This window comes from Artibeus jamaicensis, unplaced genomic scaffold (genome assembly GCF_021234435.1).
Source record: "Artibeus jamaicensis isolate MK-2021 breed Jamaican fruit bat unplaced genomic scaffold, CSHL_Jam_final contig_2259, whole genome shotgun sequence".
In the NCBI taxonomy this organism is placed as follows: domain Eukaryota; kingdom Metazoa; phylum Chordata; class Mammalia; order Chiroptera; family Phyllostomidae; genus Artibeus; species Artibeus jamaicensis.
The window spans coordinates 8644300-8670037 of record NW_026521468.1 but is presented as its reverse complement, the minus strand read 5'-3'; the positions used below and the strand labels follow the sequence as shown (position 1 = coordinate 8670037).

At 64.9% G+C, this 25738-nt stretch overlaps 3 protein-coding genes across 4 annotated transcripts; all 3 read right to left on the bottom strand.

Moving 5' to 3' along the window:
• Nucleotides 1–54: 54 nt before the first annotated feature.
• Nucleotides 55–6817, bottom strand: SLC25A10 (solute carrier family 25 member 10). The gene is made up of 11 exons (XM_037157940.2): nucleotides 6585–6817; nucleotides 4378–4497; nucleotides 3804–3918; nucleotides 3639–3687; nucleotides 3407–3448; nucleotides 2552–2595; nucleotides 2324–2394; nucleotides 1926–2018; nucleotides 1585–1662; nucleotides 1075–1131; nucleotides 55–996 (listed from the first exon to the last, which is right to left on the bottom strand). Exons 1-11 carry the CDS (start codon nucleotides 6675–6677, stop codon nucleotides 895–897), a joined length of 864 nt encoding a protein of 287 aa, XP_037013835.1. The 5' UTR covers nucleotides 6678–6817; the 3' UTR covers nucleotides 55–894.
• A 3242-nt stretch (nucleotides 6818–10059) lies between these two features.
• Nucleotides 10060–13207, bottom strand: MRPL12 (mitochondrial ribosomal protein L12). The gene is made up of 5 exons (XM_037157699.2): nucleotides 13051–13207; nucleotides 12292–12478; nucleotides 12051–12134; nucleotides 10512–10646; nucleotides 10060–10434 (listed from the first exon to the last, which is right to left on the bottom strand). The coding sequence occupies exons 1-5, from the start codon at nucleotides 13122–13124 to the stop codon at nucleotides 10318–10320; spliced, it is 597 nt and encodes a 198-aa protein (XP_037013594.2). The 5' UTR covers nucleotides 13125–13207; the 3' UTR covers nucleotides 10060–10317.
• Nucleotides 13208–14504: 1297 nt separating this feature from the next.
• On the bottom strand, nucleotides 14505–25704 carry HGS (hepatocyte growth factor-regulated tyrosine kinase substrate). 2 transcript variants are annotated; one of them, XM_053659234.1, is made up of 22 exons: nucleotides 25590–25704; nucleotides 24126–24210; nucleotides 23844–23919; nucleotides 23408–23500; nucleotides 21811–21934; nucleotides 21136–21188; nucleotides 20767–20835; nucleotides 20187–20311; nucleotides 19706–19784; nucleotides 19535–19633; nucleotides 19320–19415; nucleotides 18707–18745; nucleotides 18489–18632; nucleotides 18333–18392; nucleotides 17498–17708; nucleotides 16974–17146; nucleotides 16759–16899; nucleotides 16501–16678; nucleotides 15834–15967; nucleotides 15618–15737; nucleotides 15309–15398; nucleotides 14505–15017 (listed from the first exon to the last, which is right to left on the bottom strand). In XM_053659234.1, exons 1-22 carry the CDS (start codon nucleotides 25624–25626, stop codon nucleotides 14907–14909), a joined length of 2337 nt encoding a protein of 778 aa, XP_053515209.1. In that variant the 5' UTR covers nucleotides 25627–25704; the 3' UTR covers nucleotides 14505–14906. The 2 variants fall into 2 exon arrangements, with proteins under 2 accessions (XP_053515209.1, XP_053515211.1); XM_053659236.1 differs by having other exon boundaries at nucleotides 17498–17705.
• Between the last annotated feature and the right edge of the window lie 34 nt (nucleotides 25705–25738).

The window sequence follows — 25738 nt, the reverse complement described above, 5'->3', positions numbered from 1 at the left end:
GGTCCGGCGGCCCTTAAACAGCTCTGAGTGGCCTGGATGCAGACGGGGACCAGATGAGGGCAGTTGACTGTCCTTTATTACTGACCCTGCAGAAAGGCCCCCTGCTGGGGAGGGGACACAGACCCAAGGGGCGCTGGGAAGCAGACAGGTGCAGCCCCCAGCTTTGCTCATGGGGAATAGGCTGCTTTGGCTGCCTGTTTTGGCTGACCAGCTGCTGGGGGCCTTGAGGGGTGACCGCTGTCCACATAAACAGGGGCCCTGAGGACACACAACAGCCCGCACTGCCCAGGGAGGGACACTGCACTGTCCCTGAAGACAGCTGTGGCCTCTGGGTACTGAGAGGTTTTTGGTGAAATTGTTAAAGCAGCTGAGGGTGGACGGGACACCTCAGCTCAGAGGCCCCCGCACCTGCCTCCTTTGATCCTTGGCCCGGCAGCTGTGGGGCTCAGCTAGCCCCCCACCTGGAGAGCATCATAAAGCCCTGCCCCCTGCAAGGTGAACGTGCCCGCGCACGCACACACTGGTCCTGGATGGGAGTGCTGGAGGACAGTGCCCGGGGCCCTGGGCGGCTGTCCCGTGAAAGGAACCCCAGGCCAGGGCCCCCAGAAACCTGAACAGCCCACCCCTCCCACCTCTAGTGTAACCGCCTACTGGGGAGGAGAAAGACCCTGGGCTGGACGCCCCCCTCCCGTGGGCACAGCAGGGCCTGGAGTGCAGGTGAAGCTACAGGGCTGCCTGGGAGGGAGGGACATAGTCACTGGGAGGCGCACTGACCCGGGCCTGGCGGTCCTGGGCCAGGGGGCGGGAGGCGGAGCTCAGCCTGGCTGGCCGTGTGGACTCGGGAGGAATGTGGCGCTGGGCACAGGCCCGGCCAGGCCCGCTCCCCGGGCCCCGTCAGGAAGGCACAGCGATGCCGAAGTGCTTGCGAAGCTGTTCCAGGAACACGAACGTGAGCACAGTGTGGGGCATGAGGCGGATGCCGGCAGGCAGCAGGCCCTGAGCGGGAGGGGGAGAGGCATGAGGAGCTGGGGGGGCCTGGGCTCCCCCACCCCCCCACGCTGCCCCGCCCCAGACCTTGTAAAAGGCCAGCGGCCCGAGTTTTGCCGTCTCCATGGTGCAGTGCAGAACACCCTGCAGGAAGGGACAGGCGGGGTGGTACAAAGGACAGCTGCGTCGCCCTCAAAAGGCTCGGACCACACACAAGCCCCCCGCCCAGGAGGCTGACGGGAGCAGGCGACTGGTGACCAGTGCACAGCATGGCCAGCGACGTTCAAAGCTCGACAGGGAGGACAAGTGAGCACAAAGGTCACAGTCGCCCGGCTGACAGCTGATGCAGCAGACCAGGCCCTGGAGGGGTGCCCAGTGTGTCCAGCAGCAGGCTGACCCTTGGGCCCCGGGCAGGTGGGTGGAGCAGGGGCGTGGCCCCAGGCTCCCTGAGGACACGGAACCTGCCACGGGCACCCCCACGGTGGTGCCGGGCCAGGCCTGGGGCCGGCGCCACCTCCCAGGGTCAGCACACGGGTTCACCGGCCACAGGGCCTGGCAGCAGCAGGGCGGGGACCCCGGTGTGGGGACCCCACTCACCCGATACTCGCCCTTGGAGTTCATCAGGCGGGTCTTCAGCACGTCCAGGGGCTGGCACAGGACCGTGGCACACCCACCCTGGGCGGGGGAGACGCGTGGCTGATGGGCCTGCCACGCAGGAAGCCTGGGCACCCCTCGACCCCCACAGGCCAGCCCCAAGCTCCCCGGAGGCATCCCGAGGGCCACAGGGGGACGCCAGCAGCCACTCGGGCCTGGGCACCCGGGGACCTGCGGTCTGAGGGGGGACCACCAACTGGGCTGGCGCCTCCTGCCTCCTGGGCCCTGGCCCTCAGGTTCCGAGCTGGCCAGGGACCCCGCCCCACGCCATGGCTGGCACTCACAGCAACGAAGCTGGCGACAAAGTGTGTGAGGATTCCGTCAGACAGGTACCCGGTGCTGAGGACCAGCTGCTTGGCCTGGTCGTAGCAGGACAGCTGTGGGGGGGAGGGGTCAGTTTGCTCAAGGCCGGAAGGGTGGCCCGGCTCGAGGGGATGCAAACAGGGGCTCACCGGGACACTGCCCAGGCCGGCCACACCCTGCTCCGTAGTCCCCTGGGTGGCACTGAGGCCTCCTGGGCAGGCGAGGCCCTGGCACGGAGGGCCTGCCCCAGGTCCCATGGCAGACCCGCCTGTGCCCATCTGTGCTCAGTGGCCTCTGCCTCCCCTTCGATCTCGGGGGGGCTGGGCCAGGGACCACAGAGGCTCCTCTGAGAGCCCCGCCCGGGGAAGGAGGTCCCTACCTGGCCCACGGTGACCAACATCCCTCGACTGGACGCCATGGTTGCACCTGAGAACAGCTTCCGCAGCCCCTCTGCCGAAGGAAGGGGGCAGGTTGGGCGCCTGCCCAAATCCGTCGGGCCTCCCCGCAGGTTGTGGACAGTGCCCCACCCCTTCTGCCTCCTGGGGACTCTCAGGGGCTGAGCTAGAGGCTGCCCCAGGCTCCTGCCACACACGGGCCTGCTCCTCACCTTCTCGGGCCACACGGTACAGGCCGTCCAGGGCGTGGGCGTAGCTGCCAGGACACAGAAAGGGCCCCCGTGAGGGTGTCCCCAGGAAGAGCCCCAAGACCCCCAAAGCAGCACTGCAGGGGCCGACACAGGCTTGTCCGACAGCTGGGGCTGCCTCCTCCTGCCCTCAGGGGACCTCAGCATCTGCAGATTCACCCTGAGACCCCCAGGGGGACACCTGGGCACCAGCCCTGTCGGGAGCTGCCAGCCCTGAGGCCGGTCCCGAGTGCGGCTGTTCCGGAGGACGGGAGGGCAGGATGCCCGGCCGGGCCCCTTCCACCGGTGCCCTCGGTCCGCCTTCCCCACGGCCCCTGCCCGGGCCAGAGCGCAAAGGCGGGCCGTGGTGGAGCCGCCCTCCCCCAAACCAGCGCAGATCAGTTTCACTGTGGCATCCGAAGCAAACAGCTTAGAGCTGACAGTGTCTTAGCTCCATGAAAAACCGTGTTTTTATCATAAAAATAAACCCCAACTCCCAAACCCTTTGAAAGGTTCAAACTCAAACTTCTAAACCGTCTTCCACGGGAACGTGTGTGAAGGGCAGAGAGAGGCTGGTGACCGACCAGCTGCTGTCCCTGGTCCCAGACTCCTCTCCGGGGAGACACAGAGGCCCTGGGGACGCCCCCCAACTCCAGGACAGACATGCTCGGCGTGGGTTTCCGAGAGCCACCAGCCGCCCTGCTCTGCCCCAGGTGGCCTGCTGGAGTCCCATCTGAGTCCCCATACAGTGGCTGGGGCCTTCCTGGCCTGGGCCCCCACCCCACACCACACCCCACCCACCAGCCACACCCCAAGGGCAGAACTCGGCCCACGACTCACTTCCGGCGCTGACTCTGGGGCAGCTTCATGTCGTTCTGCATCCTGAAACAACCAAGCAGGCTCAGGGGCGCGGGGGCCCCAGGAGGCAGCGGGGCACCCTCGGCTCACCCCCACAGGCTCAGGGCATCTGCGCCCTGTGCCCGGAACCCTGAGGTCCAGGGCCTCACTCCAGGCCGGGCCCTGACCCTGTGTGGGGACAGCACGGACCCTCACCGTAGGCAGCCGCACTGACCTGACGTTGACCATGTCTGCGGGAGTCCCCACGAAACCGCCGATGCAACCTGGGGCGACAGACCCCAGAGCCGACTGGCTGGCTGCCCTCCTGGCCCCACCCAAGCGCAGCCCCCGCCTGCCCCACCCCCACCCCGCCTGGCTGTGGGCCCACCCAGCTGCTCACCGCTGATGGAGCCCAGCAACACCTTCTTGTAGAAGGGCAGGGGCCCCTCGCTGTCCTTGGCCACCTGGTCCCGCACGGTCTCATAGATGGCAAACCGGGTCAGGGAGTAGGTCATCTGGGGGGAGGGCGCCCAGCTCAGACGGTGCAGGTGCACAGGGCACAGACTGTGCTCCTTGGCCCCCGACCCCAGCCAGTCAGGGGCACAGCTGTCACTTGTGGACCACGGGGACACAGAGCAGCCCTCCCAAGGCCAGGTGGCCAAGGAGTGGCTAAGCCAACCTGCAAACCCCTTTTGGTGCCCAGGCCTGTTTCCCCAACTGTAAGTGGAGGTCTCCAGCCAGCTGTGAGCCAGGGGGGACCCTGTGGAAGGACCACCAGTGCCCTGGGCTCTGCGGCGCCTTCCTCCCACGCAGCCTTGAAAAGGACAACGTTACTTGATGCCCGCGGGTGCCGACGGCAGGCGGGTCCAGGCGTGGGGCATGCTGGCCATCCCTCCCGCCTGCTCGGGCTGCTCAGAGCACAGGCTCTGGGCTCAGGACCTGCCCGGGGCAGGGCGGGGGGGGGGCCCAGGTACCTGTCTGCACAGGGACGCGCTCAGGCCGTTGTAGAGTGCCAGGATGCCGTCCGAGCGCACCACCTGCAGCGCCATTCCCGTCATGCGCAGCTTCACCTCCTGCTGCGTCTGCAGGTGCACCTGTGGGGGCGGGGCCCACCGCTTAGAGCAGCCAACTGGCCCACAGCTGCACTGAGCCCTTCCCACAATGCCCTGGAGGGCAAGGGCTACTACTGCACCCCCACTTAGAGACAGGAAACTGAGGCACAGGGAGGCAAAGCGACCTCCTAGGGGCCCCCCTGCTGGTGTCACGGTGTTTTACAGGTGACACCACCAGGTAACTGGTGCACCCACCAGGCCTGGGGGCGACACTCCGCAGCTGCCGGAGTGCTCCGGGTGCCTGCTGTGGGCGGGACCCCCAGCCTCATTTTCTACGTGGGAAATCGAGGCAGGGTGCCACAAGGGTGACTGCAGAGTCCTGCCGTTCAGCCTTCTCGGGGACAAAAGTCTGTGGACTCAGAGGCGGCCACACAGGGGACTGGAAGAGGCAGGGAGGGGCCTCAGCAGTGGGGCGGCAAAGGTGGGGACGGAGGGGGTCTCGTGCCCGGCCCGGTGATGAGAGTGGCATCCTGCTGCTGCCTGGGCGAAGCCGGGCAGGACTGGGCACTGGGCCCTGGGGCAGGGTGGCCACGGCCACGCAGGCGGCAGCTCCTGTCCTGGCAAGAACTGGCTGCAGATCAAGTTAGGACACGAGGCAGTGAAAGACCAAGGAGCTTTAAAATAATTTTTCCAGTGACCCTGCTGGGAGGTAAAAACCTCCCAGCCTGGGCCTCCCTCCAAGGCTGGCCTCCACACCCTGGCACAGGGCCGCGTGCTTCCGGGCCAGAGGGCGGCCCCGTTCCTGCGGCCGCCTGCCTCCCCTGACCCATCCTGGCAGCAAAACAGCATCTGGGAGGCAGAGCAAGGGGCAGTGACGCCCAAACAGGCCTTGGGCGACGGACGTGGGACTGAGCCAGGAGGGCCCCGAGGGCCCTGGAGGCTGTGCCTGCTCCCGGTCAGCCTGACACTCCAGGGCCGCATGGTGGTGGTGTGGTGGGGGGGGATGTGGGGACCGAGTGGGCACCCGGAGGCAGACAGAAGGGCTCCTCTTTCTCCAAACCAAAACCCACTATCTGGCCGCCAGGGTCAGAGGCCCTGGGGGTGCTCCCGGGAAGAGCAGGCCACAGGCACGCCCACTGCTAGTCCTGCGGTGGCTGGCGTTTTTACTAATTAGAGAAGCAACGACTTCCCCTCAGGAGAAAGGCTGGTAACAGAAGCACAGGAGACCCCTGAGGGCCCCAGGCCAGCCCAGGCCACGGGAGCTAACTCCTCCGAGGTGACCAGAGTGGCACAGGGAGCTCAGAGCACAGGGCGCCGGCTCGGAAGGGGGTGGCCAGGCACCTGCCCCCTGCCCACAGGCCCAGCTGATGCAGGGCCAGCTGCCTGGGTGGACTGGTTTCTGCCTCTGGCCCTTTCTTCTTTGTTCCTTGGGGTGAGATGGGGCAGAAAACAACCCACAGGGCTTGTCCTGGAGGCCAGGAAATTATATCTTACTCTGCACCGTAAGCACTGAACAAACACAACGAGAGTGTCAATGCTTGGGGCTCTGAGACGCTCACCCTCACAGGGCAGGGCCCACGGCTTTCAGGCGTCCACCAGCCCCTGAGCAGCAGCCCGAGGCAGGGTGCCTGTGTCACTGCAGTCGCCGGGGCCACAGCCTTCATTCCCTCTCCCTCCCTCGTGTGCCAGGACCCCCCCCCCCCCCCCCCCGCCCCGGTGGGAGCGGCTGGGTCCCTGCCCTGGGAGTGCTAGTGACCCCACAGAACACCTCTCAACTCTCATCTGGCCGGACATGCGTCCTCAAAGGCGTGGGAGAAGTTAGCTCAGCGTGGCCAAGAAACTGCCCAAGGTCACAAAGGCAGTAAAGAGCAGATCTGCGGCGGGACGAACCCACCAACAGCTAGAAGTAGCTGGGTCCCAGGAGGCCGGGGCTGCTTCATCTTGGGGTTCGCAGGGCCAGGGCGGCCTCCCTCTAACCCTCTCCGTGCGGCATCTCCGGGGGGAAGCAGCCAACCCTGTACTGCGGCCCTCCGGGCAGGGCAGGGTCAAGCGGGCCAGTGCCCACGGGCGCAGAGCCCGGACCCCTCGCAGCCGCCCGACACCCCCGCTCCGGCCCGCGCCACCCTCACCTTGAGCAGGTCCAGCGGATGAGTGCAGCAGGCGGCCCCGCACGAGGCCAGGCCCCCAAAGTACCAGCGCGACACGCGCGCCTCGGCCGCCATGCCTGGAGGAGCGCCAGCTGCCCGGGTCCTATCTGGTCTGGACGCCGATCCCAACCCCGACCCCTGTCCTAGCAGCCACCCCTGCACCGGGTTCAAAGCGCCGTCTGCCACCCGCGCCCGGAGCAACCAATGCGCCCGCGCGCTCAGAGGCGTGTTTAGACCCGGGGCGGGGTCGACGCCGGGGGCTTGGCCTAAGAGACCCCGCCCCCAGAGCCTTAAAGGAGCCGCGGTCCCGCAGACAGGAAGAGGTGCCGGATGGAACCCAGTGTCCCCTTTTCCTGGGCACGCGGCTTCAGGGGACCTGTTGCGTGGGCCTCCACCAATGCTCCCAGGAACCTAGCGTTCCTCCCCAACCGGGACTCCCGGGACCACTCCACGCCTAGGGCACATGTCCGAAGGGCAAGGCCGCTCCCTTGGGCTCTGCCAGCGTCCCCCACTCCACCTCCCGGAAGCCGGCCTCCGCAGTAACCCCCACCCCAACCGTGGTGGTCCCGAACCTGCATCCAGTCCCCACCCGGCCACGCAGGGACGCAGGCCTAGCCGGTCCGCCCCGTGGAGAGAAGTTGCAGGAAGTAGCAGAGGCCCCGGCCGAGTTGTTCAGCCGTTAGCGTGTCCTCTGGACATACTAAGGTTGTGAGTTTGATCCCCCTTCAGGGCACATACAAGACTAAACCATTGAATTAATAAATCAATACACTAAAAAAAATTTAAAGAAGTAGCAAAAACCCTCCTTGTGCCCTGGCTGGTGTGGCTCAGGGGGTTGAGTGTCAGCCTGCAAACCAAAGTGTTGCTGATTCCATTCCCAGTCAGGGCACATGCCTGGGTTGCAGGCAAGTCCCCAGTAGGGGGCGCATGAGAGGCAACCATACATTGACGTTTCTCTCTCTTCCTCCCGTCCCCTCTGAAAATAAAATAAAATCTTTTAAAAATCCCACAAAACCCTCCTTAGGCTCAGTCAAAACTAAGAGCAAAGGCAATTCAGAGAGACCAGCAGTCCCTGTCCCCTACACACCACCTCCAGCCAGAGCTCTCCTGGCCAAGCCCAGCCTCGGGCCTCCCTCCCGCCTGCAGCCCCAGGCTGGAGGAGGCCTGGCAGACAGCGCTCTGGGCCTTGGCATCCTGGGCTCAGGCCCCCGGAGCTGGCCGTCAGCAAGCAGGGCCTGGCTCCAGGGGGAGGTGCCCACCTGTGTGCATAGGGTCTGTCCGGAAAAAGTCCAGCCGTGCTAATATCAGAACAGTCTGTATGTGGCATCGATGTGATCTGGCAGGCAAGCAGAGTGGGCTGGAATGCGCACTTGTGAACAATGACAACTTCACTGTACTGGTCAGTGGGGATGGTAGATGCCACTGTGCACTGTGTACTGTGTGACTGCCACATTCAAAGTGACTGAGAAAGGAGAGCAATAAATCTGCATCAAATTTTGCATTAAGCTTGAATACTCCCCCAGAGACTGTGGGGGTGATGCAGCAGCCGCAGCCGCAGGCCACGGGTGATCGGCAGCTGCATCAGGACGACATGCCAGCTCATGCAGCATGTCTGGTGCCGAGTTTTCTGGCAAAACATCATATCGCCCAGGTGATTCAGCCGCCCTAGAGCCCAGATTTGGTGCCCTGCGACTTCTGGCTTTTCCACAAAACTAAAGCCATCTTTAAAAGGGAAGAGATTTCAGACCATTGATGAGATTCAGGAAAATACAATGGGGCAGCTGATGGCGATTGGGAGAACTGTGTGAGGTCCCAATTTGAAGAGGGTTGGGGTGTCATTTGTCCTATGTACAGTTTCTTGGGTCTTGTATGTTCAATAAATGTCTAACTTTTTCACACTGCATGTCTGGACACCTTATCGACAGACCTCGTACAGCAGGTTCCCTCTCTCATCTCACCTCCCAGCAAACAGGAAGTGCAGGTGGGCTCCTGGGCCAAAGGCAAGTCCGAGACCCCAGGGACACTTTCCAAAAGGACCATGGGGACCTAGGGGCTCTCTGTGGGGACAGTCCCCCAGCTCACATTGGGTGGAGCCAGACTCCTCCCCCAGGGCGGAACCTGGGCCCAGTGTGGCCACTGCAGCCCCCACCTCAGTGGAGGAGGGGGGCACTGGAGAAACCACTCCTGGTTCCCTGAATCTGGGAGGTGCCAGAGGGACGGTCCCCAGAGAGGGCAGCTGCTGGGGCTGGAGATCTCAGCCGTGTCCCGGGGCCCTTGCACCAGGCTGGACAAGGCCACTCCCACTGACATCTGATGGGGCTGTCAGTGCCATGGGGGCACCAACAGGGGGACTCAGGAAGCACAGCAGACCCACCTCCCAATGCAGAGATTTTGGGCCACGGCCCAGTGGAACCCCCAGGGGCAGGGCCCCAACAGTTCTTCATGGGCCACCTGTGGTTGCAGTGTATCACAGGGAGCTGGGAGTGGTGGGCCAGGACCCCCATGGGGAGGTCCAGGATCTGCCCAGCGCTTTCAGGAATCTGACTGTGGGGCCGTGTGCAGGGAGCGAAGCAGACACCAGGCACTGTCCTAGCCCGGGATGCTGGGGGCAGAACACGGCTGGTTAGATGGCCCCTGAGGTTCAGGACCACCCCAGGAAGCCCAGGATGAAGCCGAGGACCCGGTTGCCCAAGATGTCCTAGGAAACCTGTGACCCTGCTGGCCAGAGCTCTCTGTGAGCCCCATGCACTGCTAGTCTCAGGTGGTCCAGTAGCCCCCTCGGGAGGGAAGGCACACCCAGAGACCCACAGTGGAGAATCATTAACCTGGTCGGGTGGCATGGCCTCTCTGGGTCAGGGAGCGGCCTGTCTCTGCCTCCTTGGACCTGACCCGAGGCCCAGCAGGAAGTACATAGGGAGGGCGGCTGGGCGAGCCTCCCGCCCAGAGGCACAGTGCCCTCTGCAGGTCGCTCCTCCAACAGGGCCACAGAGTGGAGAAGGGCAGAACGTGGGGACTCAGGACAGCGTGGGCAGAGGCTCCTGGGGTCATGGCCACTCAACAACCCATAGTGCGGCCTCCCTCCCTCCTGCTCTCTGCCCCACGCCCCTGGGTTCTCTTGCTCAGGGGTAAATCCAGTGCACCCAGAAGCCCAGGGTCCCTGGAACAAGGCCCCAGGGCTGCTCTCTCGTAAAAGCCATATATGGGAACCGGGCCCCCCCTTGCCTTGCCCTGGCTCCTAGGCTCAGCCCCCACGTCGTCCTCTCTCAAGGCTGCAGGACACACAGGACTGTTTCTTGCAGGGCTGTCTGAGGCTTGGGAAGAGCACACTTAGCTCCCAAGTGAAGACCTGGTGTCGCCTGTGAAGCAGCTGCCACCCGCCAGGCAGCACGGGTGCTGCCAGAACCTCCAAACCATCGTGGGCAGACCCTGGTCTATCCCAGCACCCAGACACAGCACGCATGGCCTGAACCATGTATTTTCTCAGCGGCCACCAGGGGGCGTACGGGAACTGGGGGCACGTTCCAGAGTCCTCCCCGGGGGTGCTCACAGGCAGCAGCTGCCCCCTCGCGTCTCAGTGGGTCCATGCCTGTCCCAGAACCAGGCTGCCCCAAGGTGACAGTGTGGAGTTCTGCTCCGACGCGCCGTCAGCTGAGCCTGGGTGCTTGGTGGAGCAGGCAGGGCCCGGCCCGGGGCCCCTCAAGTCCGTGGCGCTGGCTTACTCCAGGACCACGGTGCCGCCCACTGCCTCCAGGGCCGCCTTGATCTTCTCTGCCTCGGCCTTGGCGACGTTCGCTTTGATTTCCTGAGGCAGTGACTCCACCAGCTTCTTTGCCTGCCAGAGAGCACAGTCAGACACCAGACCTGGGCCCCTGGACCAAGCCCAGCCTGGTAGGGCTGCCTGGAGCTCACCTGCACGAGGTTTATGCCCTGGACGTAGTTCTTGATCTCCTTGATCAGCTTCACTTTGTCCACGGGCTTCGCCTCTGTCAGGCGGACGGTGAAGTGTGTCTGTTCTTTCTGTTTGGGGACGTATTCTTCTTCTACCTGGGGGAGGGTGAGAGTGGGCCGCCAGGTGAGAAGGGAGGCTGTGCCGCAGGTGCGTTTGCTCCTGGGCTGCCCATCCCGTGACCCCAAAGGCAAGGCCCCCACAGAGCCTGAGATTCCAACAGAAGCCCGGTTGGGCCAGTGCCCACCCCCAGTCACTCCCGGGCCAGGCTGGGCCGCACCCCGCAGAACCGCTCCCAGCTCGGCAGAGGCCGCTTGCTTGGACGCTGCCTCCCTTCCCAGCCCCCAGCGCTTGTCCCTTAAAAACGGCCCCTTGAAAGACAAGGCAGGGTGACAATGAAGGTGCTCTGTGGCCAGGTAATGTAACAGAATCGCAGGGCCACTCCATCCTCGGCCAAGCCCGAGGTCATGCCTCAAGACTAGACAAAGTGACAGCCAGCCTCTGCCCCCATCCCCAAGTGGCCAGCAACGGGCAGCAGGGAGCGACAGAGCTCAAGTCTGAATGGGCTGGGACGGGAGGTCACTGCGAATCCCCCTCGTGCCAGTGGGTGCTGGCCCCCCGTTTTCAGAGGTGTGCCTTAGCTTCCAGGGCAGAAGACACAAGTGTGATGAGACGATAATGATCACTAGGACTGGCCAGGGCACAGGAATGAAGGTGTTCTTATTCCTGCTTGTGAATAACGAGGTTTTTTAAATAACAGATGCTGAGAAAAAAGTGAGCGTGTGGCTCCCGGGCTGATGGTTTCCTCACAGACACCACACCGTCACCAGGAGGAGGGCTGCCCTTTGTCTCTCCACCCTCTGCAGCCTGGACCCGCCTCCTGGCCCTCGCACCAGACGCTGTCCCTCTGCAGGGAACGCCTTGTTCTCTCCCTCAGCCACTCTGCTCAGGAGCCGCCTGCTGCCTTGGTCAGGTGGCTCACTTGGTTGCAGTGCTGTTCTGTACACCAAAAGTTTGAGAGTTCAATCCCAGGTCAGGGCACATGCCTAACACCTAGGCTGAGGGTCTGGGCCCCAGTTGGGGCATATATGAGAAGCAACCGACTGACGTTTGTCTTACTCTGTCCCTTTTCCTCTCAAAATCAATAAACAGACCCTCAGACGAGGGTCACTGGCTCATTTGCACCTTCCTCGAGCTCCTGGCCCTCCTCTCCCCCTCTTCCTGCAACACTCGTTACGTCTAAGTATTCCACGTAATTTCTTTCTGCTCTTTTCCTTTCACCGGGCTCACAGTCTGTCTCCCTCCACTAGAAACATGGTCTCCAGTGGGCAGGGGCCCGCACATCCTTGGCAGGGAGGAGGTCTCGGTGCTGACGGGGTCTGCAGTCAGAGGCGCACACAGACCGGTGGGGCGTACTGATCGGCGCAGGGCCGAGATGAGGGACAGCGAGAGAAATGTGGTCACACGACGTGAGCGCGCATAAGGACTGGGCCTGGGCTCACCTCGGGGGCCGCTGCAGCAGGGGCAGGACCAGGCATCATGCCGCCCATTGGCATGAGGCCCACATCCTGGATCTTCAAGGTTTTCTGCGGGGACAGAGGAGAGCAGTCTCAGAGGCTGGCCGTCACACCCAAACACACTCAGGGGCACGGCTGTCCCTACGCTCGGGGAACAACTGAACAAATGCCCCCGAATGCCCCAGGGACAAGGCCCAGATTCCACTGCCCAGGTCTGGCCAGATACCTTCAGGAGCTCATTGAGGTCCGAGATCTCCAGGAGCGTGAGGCTGGCAATGTCCTGAACCAGCTGCTGGATTTTTGGGGGGTACTCCTTGGGGGCGTTATCTAGGGGTGCACCGGCGAGGGCCTCCCCCCTTCGATGGCTGCTGCATCTCATCAGCCGCACGGTGCAGACGCGTGGCACCTGTTGTCTAAAACCCAAACACAGCCGTCAGCCCTGCATGTGGAGGAGACACGGTCCAGGCAGGCAGGTGCCGGTGAGCTCAGGTCTAGCCCCTTGGCCCCAACCCAGCGTTCTCAGACTCGAGGGTCCACTTTACACTCGTTAAACTGCTTAGAAACCCGCATTATTATTGCAAAACTCTGCCCACGACATTAACTTCCTGGTTTGAATGAATGGTAGCCCCTCACGGGGGTAATGCAAAACCACACATGCATCCGCTGCTCACGGCCTTTCAGAAGCTGGGTCCCCTGAGGGCGGGACGCCGACTGCACTGAAGGGAGCCCTTCCACGTCACTGAGCTTACGGGGAAACTGAGGTCCGGAGAAAGGCCGGAACCCGTCCAAGGTCATCTGAGGCCACCGCGGCACTCTCCGTGGCCCGCGCGGTTACGGGCTCCGCACGCGGTGGTCCCCACGCCCCCTATCCCTGCAGGGATCCGCCGAGTTTCTGTGGCCTCTCGTCCGCCGCCCCGACCCGAACCATCGGTGGCCGGCCGAGGGCACCCACTCTGCCCACCCAGCCCTTGGTAGCCCGCGGTACCTGATGAAATGGAGCGCGGCGCCCCGAAGCCCGAGACACGGCCCCCACAGGGGGAGAGCGGCCGCCGGTAGCATCGCTCCGCGAGCGGGAAGGTCACACGCGGCTCCGGCGGAGAGGGACGCTCTAGCCGCCAGAGCCGCAGAGAACAGGAGCTGGGGAGGACGCTCTAGCCGCAGGGGCCGCCGAGCATACGAGCCGGAGAGGACGCTCTAGCTCAGCCTCGCGCTTGTTTCCTCTCGGTCGCCGAGATTACCCATAAGGCGGCGGGCCGCGCAGGCGCTTGGCCTTGTGGCGGTGGTGGTCGGGCTCCTCGGGCCATTAGGTGCCGGACTCGGGTCCTCTGCTTGTGGGGCGAACGATGGCCAGTGAAGGTCGGAGCTTGGCGGCAGGCTCCGTCCGAGTTGGGACCGGACCTGGTCCGTATAGACCAGCGCGGGGACCCTTACGGCAGCCTCGTGTCTGCTGACCGTGGTCACCCAGCGCGTCCCGTCCTCGGTGCCCTCGGCCTAGCGCCCTCTCCGCCGCCACAACGGCAGCCTCTCCCGCAAGAGCTCGGGAGGGACCACATTTTGTCTTTCAGCCCAGGCCGTTCCGGGAGTGAGGCCGCCTCCTTCCGCGGCACCAAGCGCGCGTCCTGGGAAGCTGGACTGGGGCTTCTGCGTAGTGTTTACCGAGAGTTGTGATTGAGGTCGGAAAGGGCCGACTGATGGGCACCTGGGCGGAAGGGCTTCCAGGTCCCGGCTCTGTTTTCAGGTCCCGGGGTGGAGAGTTTGGAAGCCCCAGCTTTGTTTTCAGACATCCGCACCTCCGCGCTCCTGCCCGCCTCTTGGTCCAGATCCCAAACTCCCGGCCGAGGGGTGTCCCACTCAGTCCGCCGCAGCGTCACCGCAACGGTCCTGAGCCTCCGCTTTTCATACGCAGCAATCGGAACGGCAGCACAGGCAAGTCAGTTCCAGCGAGCCCCGCCGCCACAGGTGATTTCCTAGGACCCGGCGCTGGAGCAACCCGACATGACTGGGGACGGGAAGGCAGGGCTTTTCTGCCCTGCACCTGCTGTTATTCTGGCCCTGCCTTTGACCTGAGCCCAGGTGGCCTCTGTGCGTATTAAAGTCGTTGATGCCTTCATGGATGAGCTCCTGTTGTAGTTCCTAAGAGGTTTGCATGTTTAAGGTGGCATTCCGAACTGGATGCACAGGGCCCAGCGTCTCACATTGATGGTAACATTTCCTTCCAGGCTACAACTGGCATCGCAGTCAGACGAGAGCTGGGGGTCCTGCAGGCCAGTCCCAGCACCTGCCCCGAGGTGCTGTCTGTCTGGGAGGACAGTCTCGGAGGAGACTGGCCTGACCGTGGAGCTGGCCCCGCAGGGGGCAGGCCAGCCTGCAGAAATGCCCCACACCCCCGTCCAGAGCCAGGACAGTTGCCCACCACCTTCTCTCTAAACAGACGCTGAGTCCTGGTTAAAGAGACTTTATTATCGCCGTTCATTCCATCTACTGGGAGCACTGGATGAGATGACAGGACAGCACAGAAGCAGAGAAGCTGGAGACAAGCCCCCACCCCTCCCCTGGGGGCCAGGGTCGCACTAGAGGGCTCTGGGGAGACCCCCAGGGCAGAGGGAGCCCATTCAGTAGGCTGGGGCTTCTGTAAGAGAGGATGCTCAGGTCTGCCCTGTGCCGGCGGCCCAGCCATGGGGACAGAAGTCAGAGACAGGACCAACTTGGGGACGGGGAGGGCCAAGGGGCTGAGCCAGCAGGGGAGGACAGGAAGAGGCAGGAGAGCGGGAGGGGCAGATGTGCTAGACAGGTGGTGATGTCGGAGCGTAGTGTTACTCTGGGTGGCAAGCTGGCCCGGGGTCAGTCGAATGAGATGAGCTGGGCTTCACTGCCCTGCACCTGCGGCCCCTGCACGGGCGGCTGCTGGGCCACGGGCTGTGGCTGCTGGGCTGGGCCACCAGAGGGCGCCATCTGGGGGACAGGGCTATTGGTTCTCCCCCAGGCCCCAGCCCCACCCTCAAGTGGCTTCTCCAGAGCCCCCCTCCTCAGCCTGGCTTCTGGTAGTCTGTTCTGTGAGCTCAGCCCACCCCCATCACAGGCTTCATGCCCCAGCAGGGGCCACAACCCAGAGTTCCCGGCTCCCTCCACACAGTTGAGTGTTTTAGCCAACTCAGGTCACTGTGTGTGTCCAGGGACTGCCTGCTCTTCCCAGGACAGCCCCTGCCACGGGTCCAGGTCCCCAGGAGTGGAGGAGAGGCTCACCTGCTGGTACAGGGGCTGCTGCCCTGAGATGTAGGGCTGCTGAGGGGGCTGCAGAGGTGCATCCTGGCTGGGGAGGGTGGTCATGAGGTTCTGCAGAGAATGACGGGAACCCAACCGTGAGAAAGGAGCCCTGTAACCCAGCAGAGGGGGACTTTCTGACTTGGAACACCAGCCAGGGGAGCCCAGTGGAGTGGGAAGGGTAGGGACCAGAAGGGCAGGGCCCATCCAGCGCACCCTCCCCCCCGCCCCACCTCTTGTTCAAGGACCGCCCCGCGGGGACGCCGCTTGGTCTCACCCACATGGTCTCACCTGCATGCTGTAGGGCTGGTAGCCCAGGGACACGGCTGAGCTTGCCATGTAACCCATGCTGCCCGACTGCGGGGCCTGGGAGATGGCCGGGAGGCTCTGTGGGGCCTGGGAGGCCACGTTCTGTGGAGGGAAGGACTGTGACGCAGGGCACCGCACAGGGGCCTCCGTGGTAGTGGTGGTGGTGGGCGGGGGAGGGGTGCAGCCTTGACCACATACCTGATAGCCCTGGGTGGGGGTGGGCTGGTAGGAGGAGTAGGCGGGGCTGGCGCTGGGCCCAGCTGGGCCCTGGGGTGCAGCCTGTGTGCCGGTGGCTCCTGCCGAGTACATGTAAGCGCTCACCATGCTGGGATCTGGGGAGGAACGGCAGGCCTGAGACCCTGGGGTCGGGGAGCACGTCCTGTGCTGTGAGTGGACTGAGCTCGCGCCTCATGTTCTCACCAACGGGAAGCGAGTGAGGTGGAGAGGTGGGAGAGGACCCCTGGGGCTGGAAGAGTAAGAGGACGTACAGCCGGCCATGTTCCCACTGCAGAGGGCACTGCAGGGGTGGGGACAGAGCTGCCGGTGACTCCTGGAACCGGCCCCGGACTCGGGATGACGGACAAGTGTCCACCTCACTTGGCCTGGGCTGCCGCTGCCAAGACCATTGTCTGTGAATTCTGGGGCCGGAGAGCTGGTGAACACGGATGGGGCAGGGAGCCCGAGTCCGGCCTGGGGGTGTCTGTGCGTGTGTCAGTGGGGGACCTGGCGGGGGGACTGGGGGGGTGCCCACAGACAGCGAACACTTGGGGAGCATAGTCTGTGAACCTGTTGCGCCAAAATAGACGTGGAAAAGGTGACTGTCTCAGGCTCATCCTGGCTGGTCAGCACGGCCGCCCGCCCTTACCTGCTCCGGCCCCGGGCACGCTGGGGTAGGGGCTGCCACCGGTGGGGGCTGGCGGGCTCATGTACACGGTGTGCATGGGGGAGCCTTCCACCGAGCCTGCGGGGCTGAAGGTCCCCGGGAAACTCGTGGGGCCGGAGGGCTGGTACAGCACGCCTCCCGCAGCGGGCATGGCCTGGAGCTGGGGACAGAGAGGGCTGTCAGGGCGGCTCCCGCAGCCACAGGCCCAACCAGCGGGGGTGGGGTGAGCTGGGCGCATGCCTGGGCGTAGGGCAGGGAGAAGGCGGGCATCTGGGCCCGCATCTGGATGGTCTGCTTCTGCTGCTCCAGGCGCAGCTGCCGCTCCTTCTCCTGCTCCTGCAGGCGCTGGATGGCCAGCTGCCTCTGCACCTCCAGGTACTCCTGCAGCCACAGGGCGGCAGTCAGCACCGGCCCGGCCCAGCACCCCGTGGCCCGCCAGCTCGCCACCGCCGCACCTGCTTCTTCTGCCGCATGATCTCCAGCTTCTGGGCCAGCTGGATCTGGCGCTGGCGCTCTGCCTCCTCGGCCGCCCGGCGCAGTTTCTCCCGGTGCTCCTCCCGCAAGGCGTTCAAAGCGCCCCGGGCGTCGCGGATCTGTGCCAGCTTGTCCTGCAGCCCCTCGTAGTACACTGCAGGGGCAGAGCGGGGCCCGTGGCTCGGCACAGAAGCTCGGGGTGCCTGCCTCTGCCCAGCTTGTGAACAGGGCACGGCTGGCCTTGGGCCTGGAGGACTCTCCCTTCACCTGACCGTCCAGTGCTTGGTGGGACATTTCCCATCACTGGGACCACCTGCCCTGGAACCCAAGAAGCTGCAGTCCCTGGACCAGCCCATCCCAGGGACCTGTCCACTGCCCACCACCACCTCCCGCCAGTGCGGGAGGCCCTCACGGTGCTGGCTGGTGATGCTGGGCTGAGGGCACCCACAGCCCCAGGGGGTGCAGCAAGCCCAGGACAGGGAGGGCTGGGCCGGGAGGGACGTACGCCTGCGCTCGTCCAGCTGGTTGAGCAGCTCCAGCAGCTGGGGGTGCATGCCGTTGATGGACTGGAAGAGGGACAGCACGGCCGAGTCGTTGGTGATGCTGCGGCCGCGCACGTGGTTGCTCTTCATGCGGTTGACGAAGGTGCTGACGGCGTTCTGCAGGGCCTTCAGGAACTGCGCGTGGCTCTCCTCCGACTCCCCGTTCTGGAACTGCTGCCGGGATGCGCGGCGGGCCGGGCGTCAGGGCGGCCCCACTGCACCAACCCTGACCTGGCGCTCTGCGGGTGCGGCCAGCACCAGGGGCTGCTGTTCCATGGGGTGTGGGGGGGAACCCCCCCACCTGGGATCCCCAGAAACCCAGGCCCAGGGAGGCTGCAGGCCTGCCCTGGTGGCGACACGGGGCCTGCCTCCCTGCAAAGGCCCTGTCTGCTTCTTTAAGATTCTGTTTCTTTGTTTTTAGAGAGGGAAAAGGAGGGAGAAGGAGAGGGAGAAATACTGACACGTGAGAGACACTGATCAGTTGTTTCTTGTACGCCACCAACCAGGGACCAGGCCTGCAACCCAGGCCCTGACCAGGAATTGAACTGGTGACCTTTCAGTTTGAGGTCCAGCCCCCAGAGCCACACTGGTCAGGGTGGCCCTGGCTTCTCACTGCAATGGCCAACAAAACCCAGGAGCCTCAGGACAGACGAGCCAGTGGCCCTGGGCATGGTCTGTCCAGGGCAGACAGTGAGTGGCTGAGTCCACCTCCGGGCAGTTGCTGTGGGCAACAGACACCTGTCTGGGGCCTGGCGCTCTGCTCCGTAGGCCGCTTCCTTGGCTGAGACGGGCGCTTACCTCACTGAAGGGGCCACTGGAGGAAGGTACAGGCTGAGGGTCTGTCTCTGGGAGGGGAGCCTGGAAGAGACCGGAGGGTGAGTTGGGCTGGCCTGTCCTCGTGCTCCCCACCCCCAGGGCACGCCACGGGCCGGAAGCACGGGAGCAGCCCCTCACCTCCACCATGTTTGCAGGGGCTGCGTGCCCCTCCCCAGGGTGGGTGGCCGGTTCTGCCAGGGGCACGGGTGCAGACGGCGTGGGGCTCTTCCGAGCCTCTTCCTGCTTCTTCTCCCAGTAGTTCCGGTTGAGGTACCGTGCGAGCTGCGTGGATGACGAGAGATCATCCCAAGGCCCAGGGGGGCAGCAAAGAGAAGCACCACGTGCAAAGAACTCACCTCGGGCTCCATGTCCTCGGCCAGCGGTGCTGACGAGTTCTGGGGAGACATGGAGACTGAGGGGTCACAGGCCACACACCCCAGCTCCTCGCAGCTGTCGCTCAGGAGGCTGATGGCATGGCAGTGGCTGGGGACCCTGGAGTCTGGCCAGGGCTGGCTTGAGGGGGGCCCTTGGAACTCCACAATCGTTGACAAGGTGCAAGGGGCCACCAGCCCACCTCCCATCTGCTGTGCAGAGGGTCTCCAACAGGTAGGGGGCAGGGCTGTTCTCCACCCCTGGGCACAGCTGCCACCACCCCCAGTCAGATGGGCTGGGGTGACACCAAGAAAGTAAATGCTGTGGTGGCCACGGGCCGAGGCTAGAAAGGCACAGCCGCCCTTGGCCTCAGGGCCGTGAAGGAGACAGGGCTCTCACTAGTGGGGTCCCCAGTCTTTCCGGAGTCCCCGCCCCACAGGGGACCCCTGCCCGGGGAGCCGAGAGCCAGTAGGCGGTGGTGAGGCCGGGTGACACGGTGCAGTCCTGTCTGGGGCGGCCCTCCCGTGCCCCCCCCCCCCCCGCCCCGCAGGAGACAGTGCTGCTGGGCCAGTGCTGCTGGGCCATGGGGGCGCTTACCACGGGCGAAGAGTACAGGCTGCTGGCAGGGGGCGCCGACGAGGCCACGGGGGTGGGCTCCGCCTTGGGGTACGCAGTGTAGGTGGACTTCTGTCTCTGCAGGGGACCAGGAGGCGTGTGTCACCAGGCAGAGCCGCCCCATGCCCGCCCCGCACACCCAGCATGGTCCTCAGCACCCACCATCAGGTCTCAGGTCTCCCCACCGCTCCGCTCACCATCCGCTCCTTCTCCTCCGCCTCCGACTGCGACAGAGCCAGCGCCAGCTGCAGCTCCTCCTCCTCCTGCAGGGCCGTCTCGTCCCGCTTGGGGGGCAGCTGCAGGCAGGCGGGCTGGGTGAGCAGGGCCCGGGGAGAGGGGCGCGGGGAGAGGCCATGGCCAGGCCCTACCTGGGACTGCTGCGACAGGGGGCTGGTCAGGTACTCCGCGGGCAGCTCCGTCGTGGAGGGGGCCTTGCCTTCCGCTTTCCTGGAGAAACAGGGCCCTGGAGTAGCAGCACGGCACCCCAGCCCCCGCAGTCCTCCAGTGCTTCCTGGGGCTTCCACATGACCACGGTGTCGGCAGCGGCTCCCCAGGCCACACTCGGGAAGGAGACAGCCCTCTGACTAGCGGGGGCGCTGGGCCGAGGGACCCCAGGCGTCTCCTGGCCTGAGGCACTGCAGAGAGGGGTTGCCCCCCCCACTGACACCAGGACAGACGGAGGCAGCACAAGCCTCTGCGCCCGCTGCACTGAGGACACAGCCCCCTGCCCCAGGGGTCCCACCAGCAGCCCAGACCCCGACCCGACACCGACTGAGGGTCCTGCTGCAAGGGGCCGGACACCCTGGAGACGCCTCCTGGGACAGGCCGAGGCCGGCGGCGGGCACTCACTTGTTGAGCTGCTCGTAGCAGGGCTCGCACACGCGCACCTCCTTCTCGATGCCGAACTTGGGGATGGTGGAGGACCGGGAGGAGCACTTGCCGCAGAATATCTGGCCGCAGGCCCGGCAGTGGTGCTGCGACAGGTGGGGGCGGCGCTGAGCAGCAGGCCAGCGACCCCTCACTCCCACCCGCCCAGCACTCCCCTCCAGAACAGTCAGGCCAGCCGCACAGGCCCGGACACCGCCACAGCCACCACACCGGAGACGGGAGCTCACGCTGAAAGTAAAGGCTCGCAGAAAACAGGTGTGAGCCGTGCTGGGCGGGGCCCGACGTGGGAGACGGACGTGGGCCGGAAGGTGTGGGCCGGACTGGCAGAGGCAGTGCGACCCGAGCCCCGGCCCGAGCCTGTGTGCTCCCGGCCTGGGGGGGCGTCAGCTGTACCTGCCGGCGCTGACCACAGACACCAAACCCATGGTGGCCACAGCCACCGCGTGGCTGGGGCTGGATTCCCTCCCTGCGCCCAGACCACAGCCAAGAAGGAAGGGACCACATGTGGCCGTGGCGGCGGCGAGTGGCAGGGCGCACTCACCTTGCGGGTCACCACCCCGAACTGCACCCTGCACCGGTGGCACTCCTCGGCGTCCACCCAGTCGGGGGCCTGCAGGACGGCAGAGTCAGGACCCCCAGGCCCGCCCCCGGCCCCACTCCGCACCCCCATGAGGCCAGGCCCAGACACTGCACACGCAACGAAGGAGCCCCGCCTCAGAGGCAGGTCAGTGTTCCTTCAACCCGTGAGCCCGTGAGGCAAAGGGCGCCTCGGACCTTGCTCCTGCCTCCACCTCTGGCTCTGCTCAGCCACGCTGGACACCCCCTTCGTGAGGTGACCAGTACCCCTCCCCGGCCCAGCTCCCTCCAGCTTCCCCAGGGCGGCCCATCCACGCGAGGAACCCGGACTCACTCTCTCCGCAGCAAACATGGCGTCGCTCTCCTTGAACTCTGGGAAGACGTGCCCTGGGAAGAGCAGGCTGCAGTGGCTTCCGGGCCGCGCGGGGGTGCAAGGCCCCCACAGCCACACCCGACCCCACCCATCTGGCCTGACACCTTTGGGTCTCAGCACCTGTCCTGCCCCTGCAGACCTCCAGCCGTCACAGCAGGCAGGCCGCCCCTCACCCAGGTGGCTCCCCACGGGCTGCTGGCCCTGGGTCGCAGTGGGGCCAGGCCTTGGTGCTACCATGCCAAGGCTGCACAGGTCTCCCCCAGGTCTCCTGTCCAGCTCCTGGCCAAGTGCTCTCAGAGTCGGGGTCCCCAAAGTCTTATGCAGGCACAGACCCCTGGGGAACCCTACACATCTCGGACACTCTTTCCTGGGAGAGCAAACGTGAGCCTGCAACCGGTCCCGTGTCCACTGACCAGGGTTTGAGGGCCATGGACGTGGGTGGGGCCCTTGTCACACCTCCCCTCCTGCCCACCCCACAGCCAGCAGACACGGCCCTGCTCCCACTGTGCTCACGGGCTGACCCCAGGTGCTGGCTACTCTGGGGTGCCTACCCCACAAGCCCCATCTCCACTTAATGAGGTGCCGGCCCCCAGCCCAGTCCTGCCTGCTGCAGGTGGTGCCCCAGGCCCAACTCACCCTCCACCTTCATGATCTGGTAGGTGTCCTGGACCACCTTGTACTTGGGCTCGTTCCGGAAGGCGTGTGCCCAGGCCTGGATCAGGTGCAGGACCTTGTTCCGGACGCTGGCCTCCACCTGCCTCTGCAGTGGGGAGGGGAGCTGTGAGCAGCCTCAGGGGCAGCAGGTGCCAGGGCTTCTCAGCCTGACCAGTGGGTGGAGAGACACCGCTGCTCGGGGCGGAAGTGAGGTGTGTCCCCCGGGCAGGGCCACGGGCCGCCTACCACTCTCCCCAGGCCCAGCCCTCCCCCAGCCCTGAGCTGGGGCCTCCCTGTAAAGCCCCAGGAGAAGCCAGGGCCCCTGAGGCAAAAGCTCTCCAAGCCACGATCCGGGCACAGCCGGCATCTCTCCCTGTCCACCGGGGAGCCCCTCGGTCTGCACCCACTCTGGCCCTGCTTGACACCGGCCCCCTGGGGCCAGTCACAGCCACTCTGGGGACGTCCCCACATACAGAGCTGCCATTTCCACCAGCTTGGAGCACAGTCAGTCACCCTCGGAGAGCCTTCAGGGTGCCCTCCGCAAGCGACAGGCGGGAGGACGGAGGGACGGGGAAGCTGCTTCACAGAGACACCAGCCACTGCTCAGCACAGGGCTTCCGAGTCTTCCCTGCAACCTGCGCCCGGTCAGCGGGCTCCTCCCGTCTTGAGGGGGCCGAGCGCCAGGGACTGTGTGGGGCGATGAGACCGCCTGCCCGTGCAGGAGGAAGGCAGCTTCTAACCCTCCCGCTTTTCCTGACGGGCCAGAGCAGGGCTGGCCAAGGTCCCTCGGAGCCACTGGCTGTCAGCTCAGGTCCCACATGGGCTCTTGGCCCCGTGTGCCCACAGGCGACAGGACCAGGACACTGTGGCCTGGCCCACTGGAGGCAGCGAGACGGTGCCCGGGGCTTCACCGCTCCGGGGCCACCCAGGCAGCCTCACGTCCAGGGGGTGCCCTTTCTCCTCGGAGAATGGCTGCTCCACCCAGCGCTGCATCACACGACCCCAGTGTCACCGCCCACATCACAATCCCTGCAGGGGGCAGAGCAAGCCTAGGAGGTCACAGGCAGGTGCCACTCAGGACAATGTCTTGGGCTCGGAAGAATTTTTGCTCTTCAGCCTAAGAAGGGCATGAAGCCCAATCCCCAGCACCTCCCCAGCTCCCCCTCCGTAAACATGTCGGGCTTCCGTGCCTACCACCCAGAACCTTCCTGCCGACCTCGCCCGCCCAGCTGCCCCTGGAACTCCCCAGGGCTCTGCTCACACACAGGGCTCCTTCTGCTACCTTCTCCGTCACTCAGAGAGTGTGCCCAGCCCTTCAAGGCTCTGCTCCCAGCCCCGTGCCTGGGAAGCCTTCCTACGCCCTGGAGGACGAGAGGGGCTCCTGCACTCAGATGTCACCAGGCTGGGGTTGGCATGGCACAGGGACTGCCAGCACTCAGTTCTGGCCTCTGCCACCCCTGGCACCATGCCTGGCACCGCGTTCCTGCCACAGGTGCCAGCGAAGACCTAGGACAGCAAAGGCCTGGTGGCGGTGGCACCTTCCTCCCTCTGGATCCACGGCTCCCGGTGGCGCACGCACCTTCAGCAGCTCCTTCAGCTCCTCCATGGTCTGCTTGTTGGCCACCTCGTCGTGGACCGTCTGGCCACAGTTCTTCACCACGGACTCCATGACCTGCAGATGCCAAGGTTGGGGAGGGGTGGGCTGCTGGTCAGGGCAGGGACACCCCTCTGGACCCCACGGCAGCCTGAGGCAGGCAGCTGCCAGCACTGCCCAGGCTCCTCCTGACTCCACCTGTCGTCACCGAGGACAGAGACCAGAGTCACGCTCCCACCTAAAGTGGCAATCTCAGGGGGAGCCTCGGAGGCCCAGCTCCCACCCTGGCTCTGTCAGGGCCGCTCACGTCCCCGCTCACGCTCGGTGCCCACACTGCTGGCTGTGTGCAGGTGAGTGGGTGAGGTTGCGGACCGCTGGGGAGGGGGCCCTTGAGAGGGTGGGGGTGCAGGGCTCTAGTCACCTCCAGGGCGTACAAGGCCACGTGGGGGTTCTTGTCGTTGACCTTCTTCTTGATGGAACTCACGGCGTACTTTGCCCTGAAAGGAAAGGGTGTTGGCAGGAGCAGAGACAGGAAAAAAGAAAACAGTCTCAGGAACCAAGATGAGGCCCAGCGGCCATCTGACCCCAAGCTGCACAGAGCGCTCCCTTGGTCGGTCCCCAGCTCCAAGAACCCCAGCTTGCAGACCACACAGCTGTCCCAGGCCCCCAAGGGTCACTGGGCACAAGTGTCCCCCTCACTTACTGCGTGTCCCCCTGGCGGATCAGGTCGCAGATCTGCAGGATGGACTCCCAGTCGGTCTCCAGCAGAAGCTGGCTGGTCGCTTTGTCTAAAGCAGAAACGTGTCATTGTGGGGGCTCCCCCTGCTGATTCCACAGGGGGCCCCCTGCTTAGCGACAGAAGGAGGGATCGCCTCCTTCCCATTTTAAACGTTTGGACTCAGGGGACGCCCAGGGAAGACCCTCCTGATGCAGCAGGAACCACCTGACCCAACAGGAGAACAAAGTGGGAGCAGCTACAGCGAGAGTCCAGAACCCGTGCCCACCAGGTGCTCCCACACGCCCTCTGGGAACTTGCCCCTCACATGGCCTTAGGCCTTACTGGCCAAGGCTGTTTCCCAGCTCATCCCCTGCAGGTCACTGCCCCGAGCCACACAGCTTGCTGGGGACGCCAGAATTCCAAGCTGTGCTGGCTGCTCCTTGACAGAATCTGCCACCTCGTCCCTCGGAGGCCCTGCTTTTCACAAGTTTGGCCCAACTGGTGCAATTTCCTCTGGGACGAGGCTTCTGAAATGCAACATGGGCCCCTGTCCTCTGTCTCAAGTGTCCTGTATGGCCACACAGGGCTGACCTCCCGACATCTGGCTCTCCCTCATGGCTGCCTCAGACGGACGGGCCGGAGGCCCCAGCCCTGCTGGTGCAGACCTCCCTACACACTACGGATAACCTCGGAGGCCAGTGTGCCGCCAGCGATGGCCTGGATGTGACTTCTGGATCCACCCCAGAAAAGCTGAATCACCCCTCATGGTTGAGTCCCTCGGCCCACACCTCCCAAGAGCAAGAACCACGTCGCATCTGAAGTCTCCTCCCAAGACACACTCAAGGAAAAACAAGGGTGGCCTGGAGTAGCCAGAGCGTCTGTCCCAGACGACTCCCGCTGCTTCCCTGGAGGTAGGGGCACCTGCCCAGAAATATCCCTTTTCTTTCCTAAAATCTGTGACTCCCAGGAGGCTCAGAAAGGATCACCCGTAGACTCTGACAGATGGAGGAAACGCCTTCCTGAACCACCGGGCGCTTCCCCAAGCAGGTGAAGCGTTGGTCTGGTCCTCAGAAAAGCGGTCCTCAAAAGCGTGTGACAGGTCCCACGGAGATGTCACAAGCCCCAAACCCCAGGCAACCTAGGCGGGTTTTTTTTTTTTTTGGGGGGGGGGTGGCGGTCTTCAAGAGGTTTTACTATTCGATCGAGTTACCCATCTTCGTGACTCAGGACTTTGGGTCAGCTAGGGCAGACGCCCGTGGTCGGTTCCCGGGGACCTGCGGGCTCCAGGCCCGGCTCATCAGTAAACCCTCACCCGCCCCGGCCAGCGCCCGTGCCCCGCACTGCCGAGACCCGCTCGCGGCGCGCCCACCCAGGGCCCACGCCACGCGGCGGACATTCCGCTGCGCTCCGGGATCGCGGGTCAGCCGCGAGGGGAGGGGGCTGCGTTACCTAGGAGACGCTCGAAGGTACCGCTGCCGCGCCCCATGGCGACCCCAGCCGGACCCCGACGCCGCGGCCTCCTTCTCTGCGAGGCGGCGCGCCCCCGACTTCCGCTTCCGCCTTCCCCCACGGTCACGCGCACGCCCGGGCCAACTTGG

What these genes read in the sequence shown, in the direction of transcription:
- HGS (XM_053659234.1), bottom strand. Translation starts at nt 25,626, where the DNA reads ATGGGGCGCGGCAGCGGTACCTTCGAGCGTCTCCTAG. An exon ending in TGCTACGAGCAGCTCAACAA is followed by an intron (nt 19,785 to 20,186) that starts GTGAGTGCCCGC and finishes CTGTTTCTCCAG; the next exon opens with GAAAGCGGAAGGCAAGGCCC. An exon ending in CCAGCTGGACGAGCGCAGGC is followed by an intron (nt 17,147 to 17,497) that starts GTACGTCCCTCC and finishes CTGCCCCTGCAG; the next exon opens with TGTACTACGAGGGGCTGCAG.
- MRPL12 (XM_037157699.2), bottom strand. Translation starts at nt 13,124, where the DNA reads ATGCTACCGGCGGCCGCTCTCCCCCTGTGGGGGCCGTGTCTCGGGCTT. An exon ending in ACCTCAATGAGCTCCTGAAG is followed by an intron (nt 12,135 to 12,291) that starts GTATCTGGCCAG and finishes CTGTCCCCGCAG; the next exon opens with AAAACCTTGAAGATCCAGGA. An exon ending in CTGCTGCAGCGGCCCCCGAG is followed by an intron (nt 10,647 to 12,050) that starts GTGAGCCCAGGC and finishes ACCCTCCCCCAG; the next exon opens with GTAGAAGAAGAATACGTCCC.
- SLC25A10 (XM_037157940.2), bottom strand. Translation starts at nt 6,677, where the DNA reads ATGGCGGCCGAGGCGCGCGTGTCGCGCTGGTACTTTGGGGGCCTGGCC. An exon ending in GCGCGTCCCTGTGCAGACAG is followed by an intron (nt 3,919 to 4,377) that starts GTACCTGGGCCC and finishes CCCTCCCCCCAG; the next exon opens with ATGACCTACTCCCTGACCCG. An exon ending in TGTTGGTCACCGTGGGCCAG is followed by an intron (nt 2,019 to 2,323) that starts GTAGGGACCTCC and finishes TCCCCCCCACAG; the next exon opens with CTGTCCTGCTACGACCAGGC.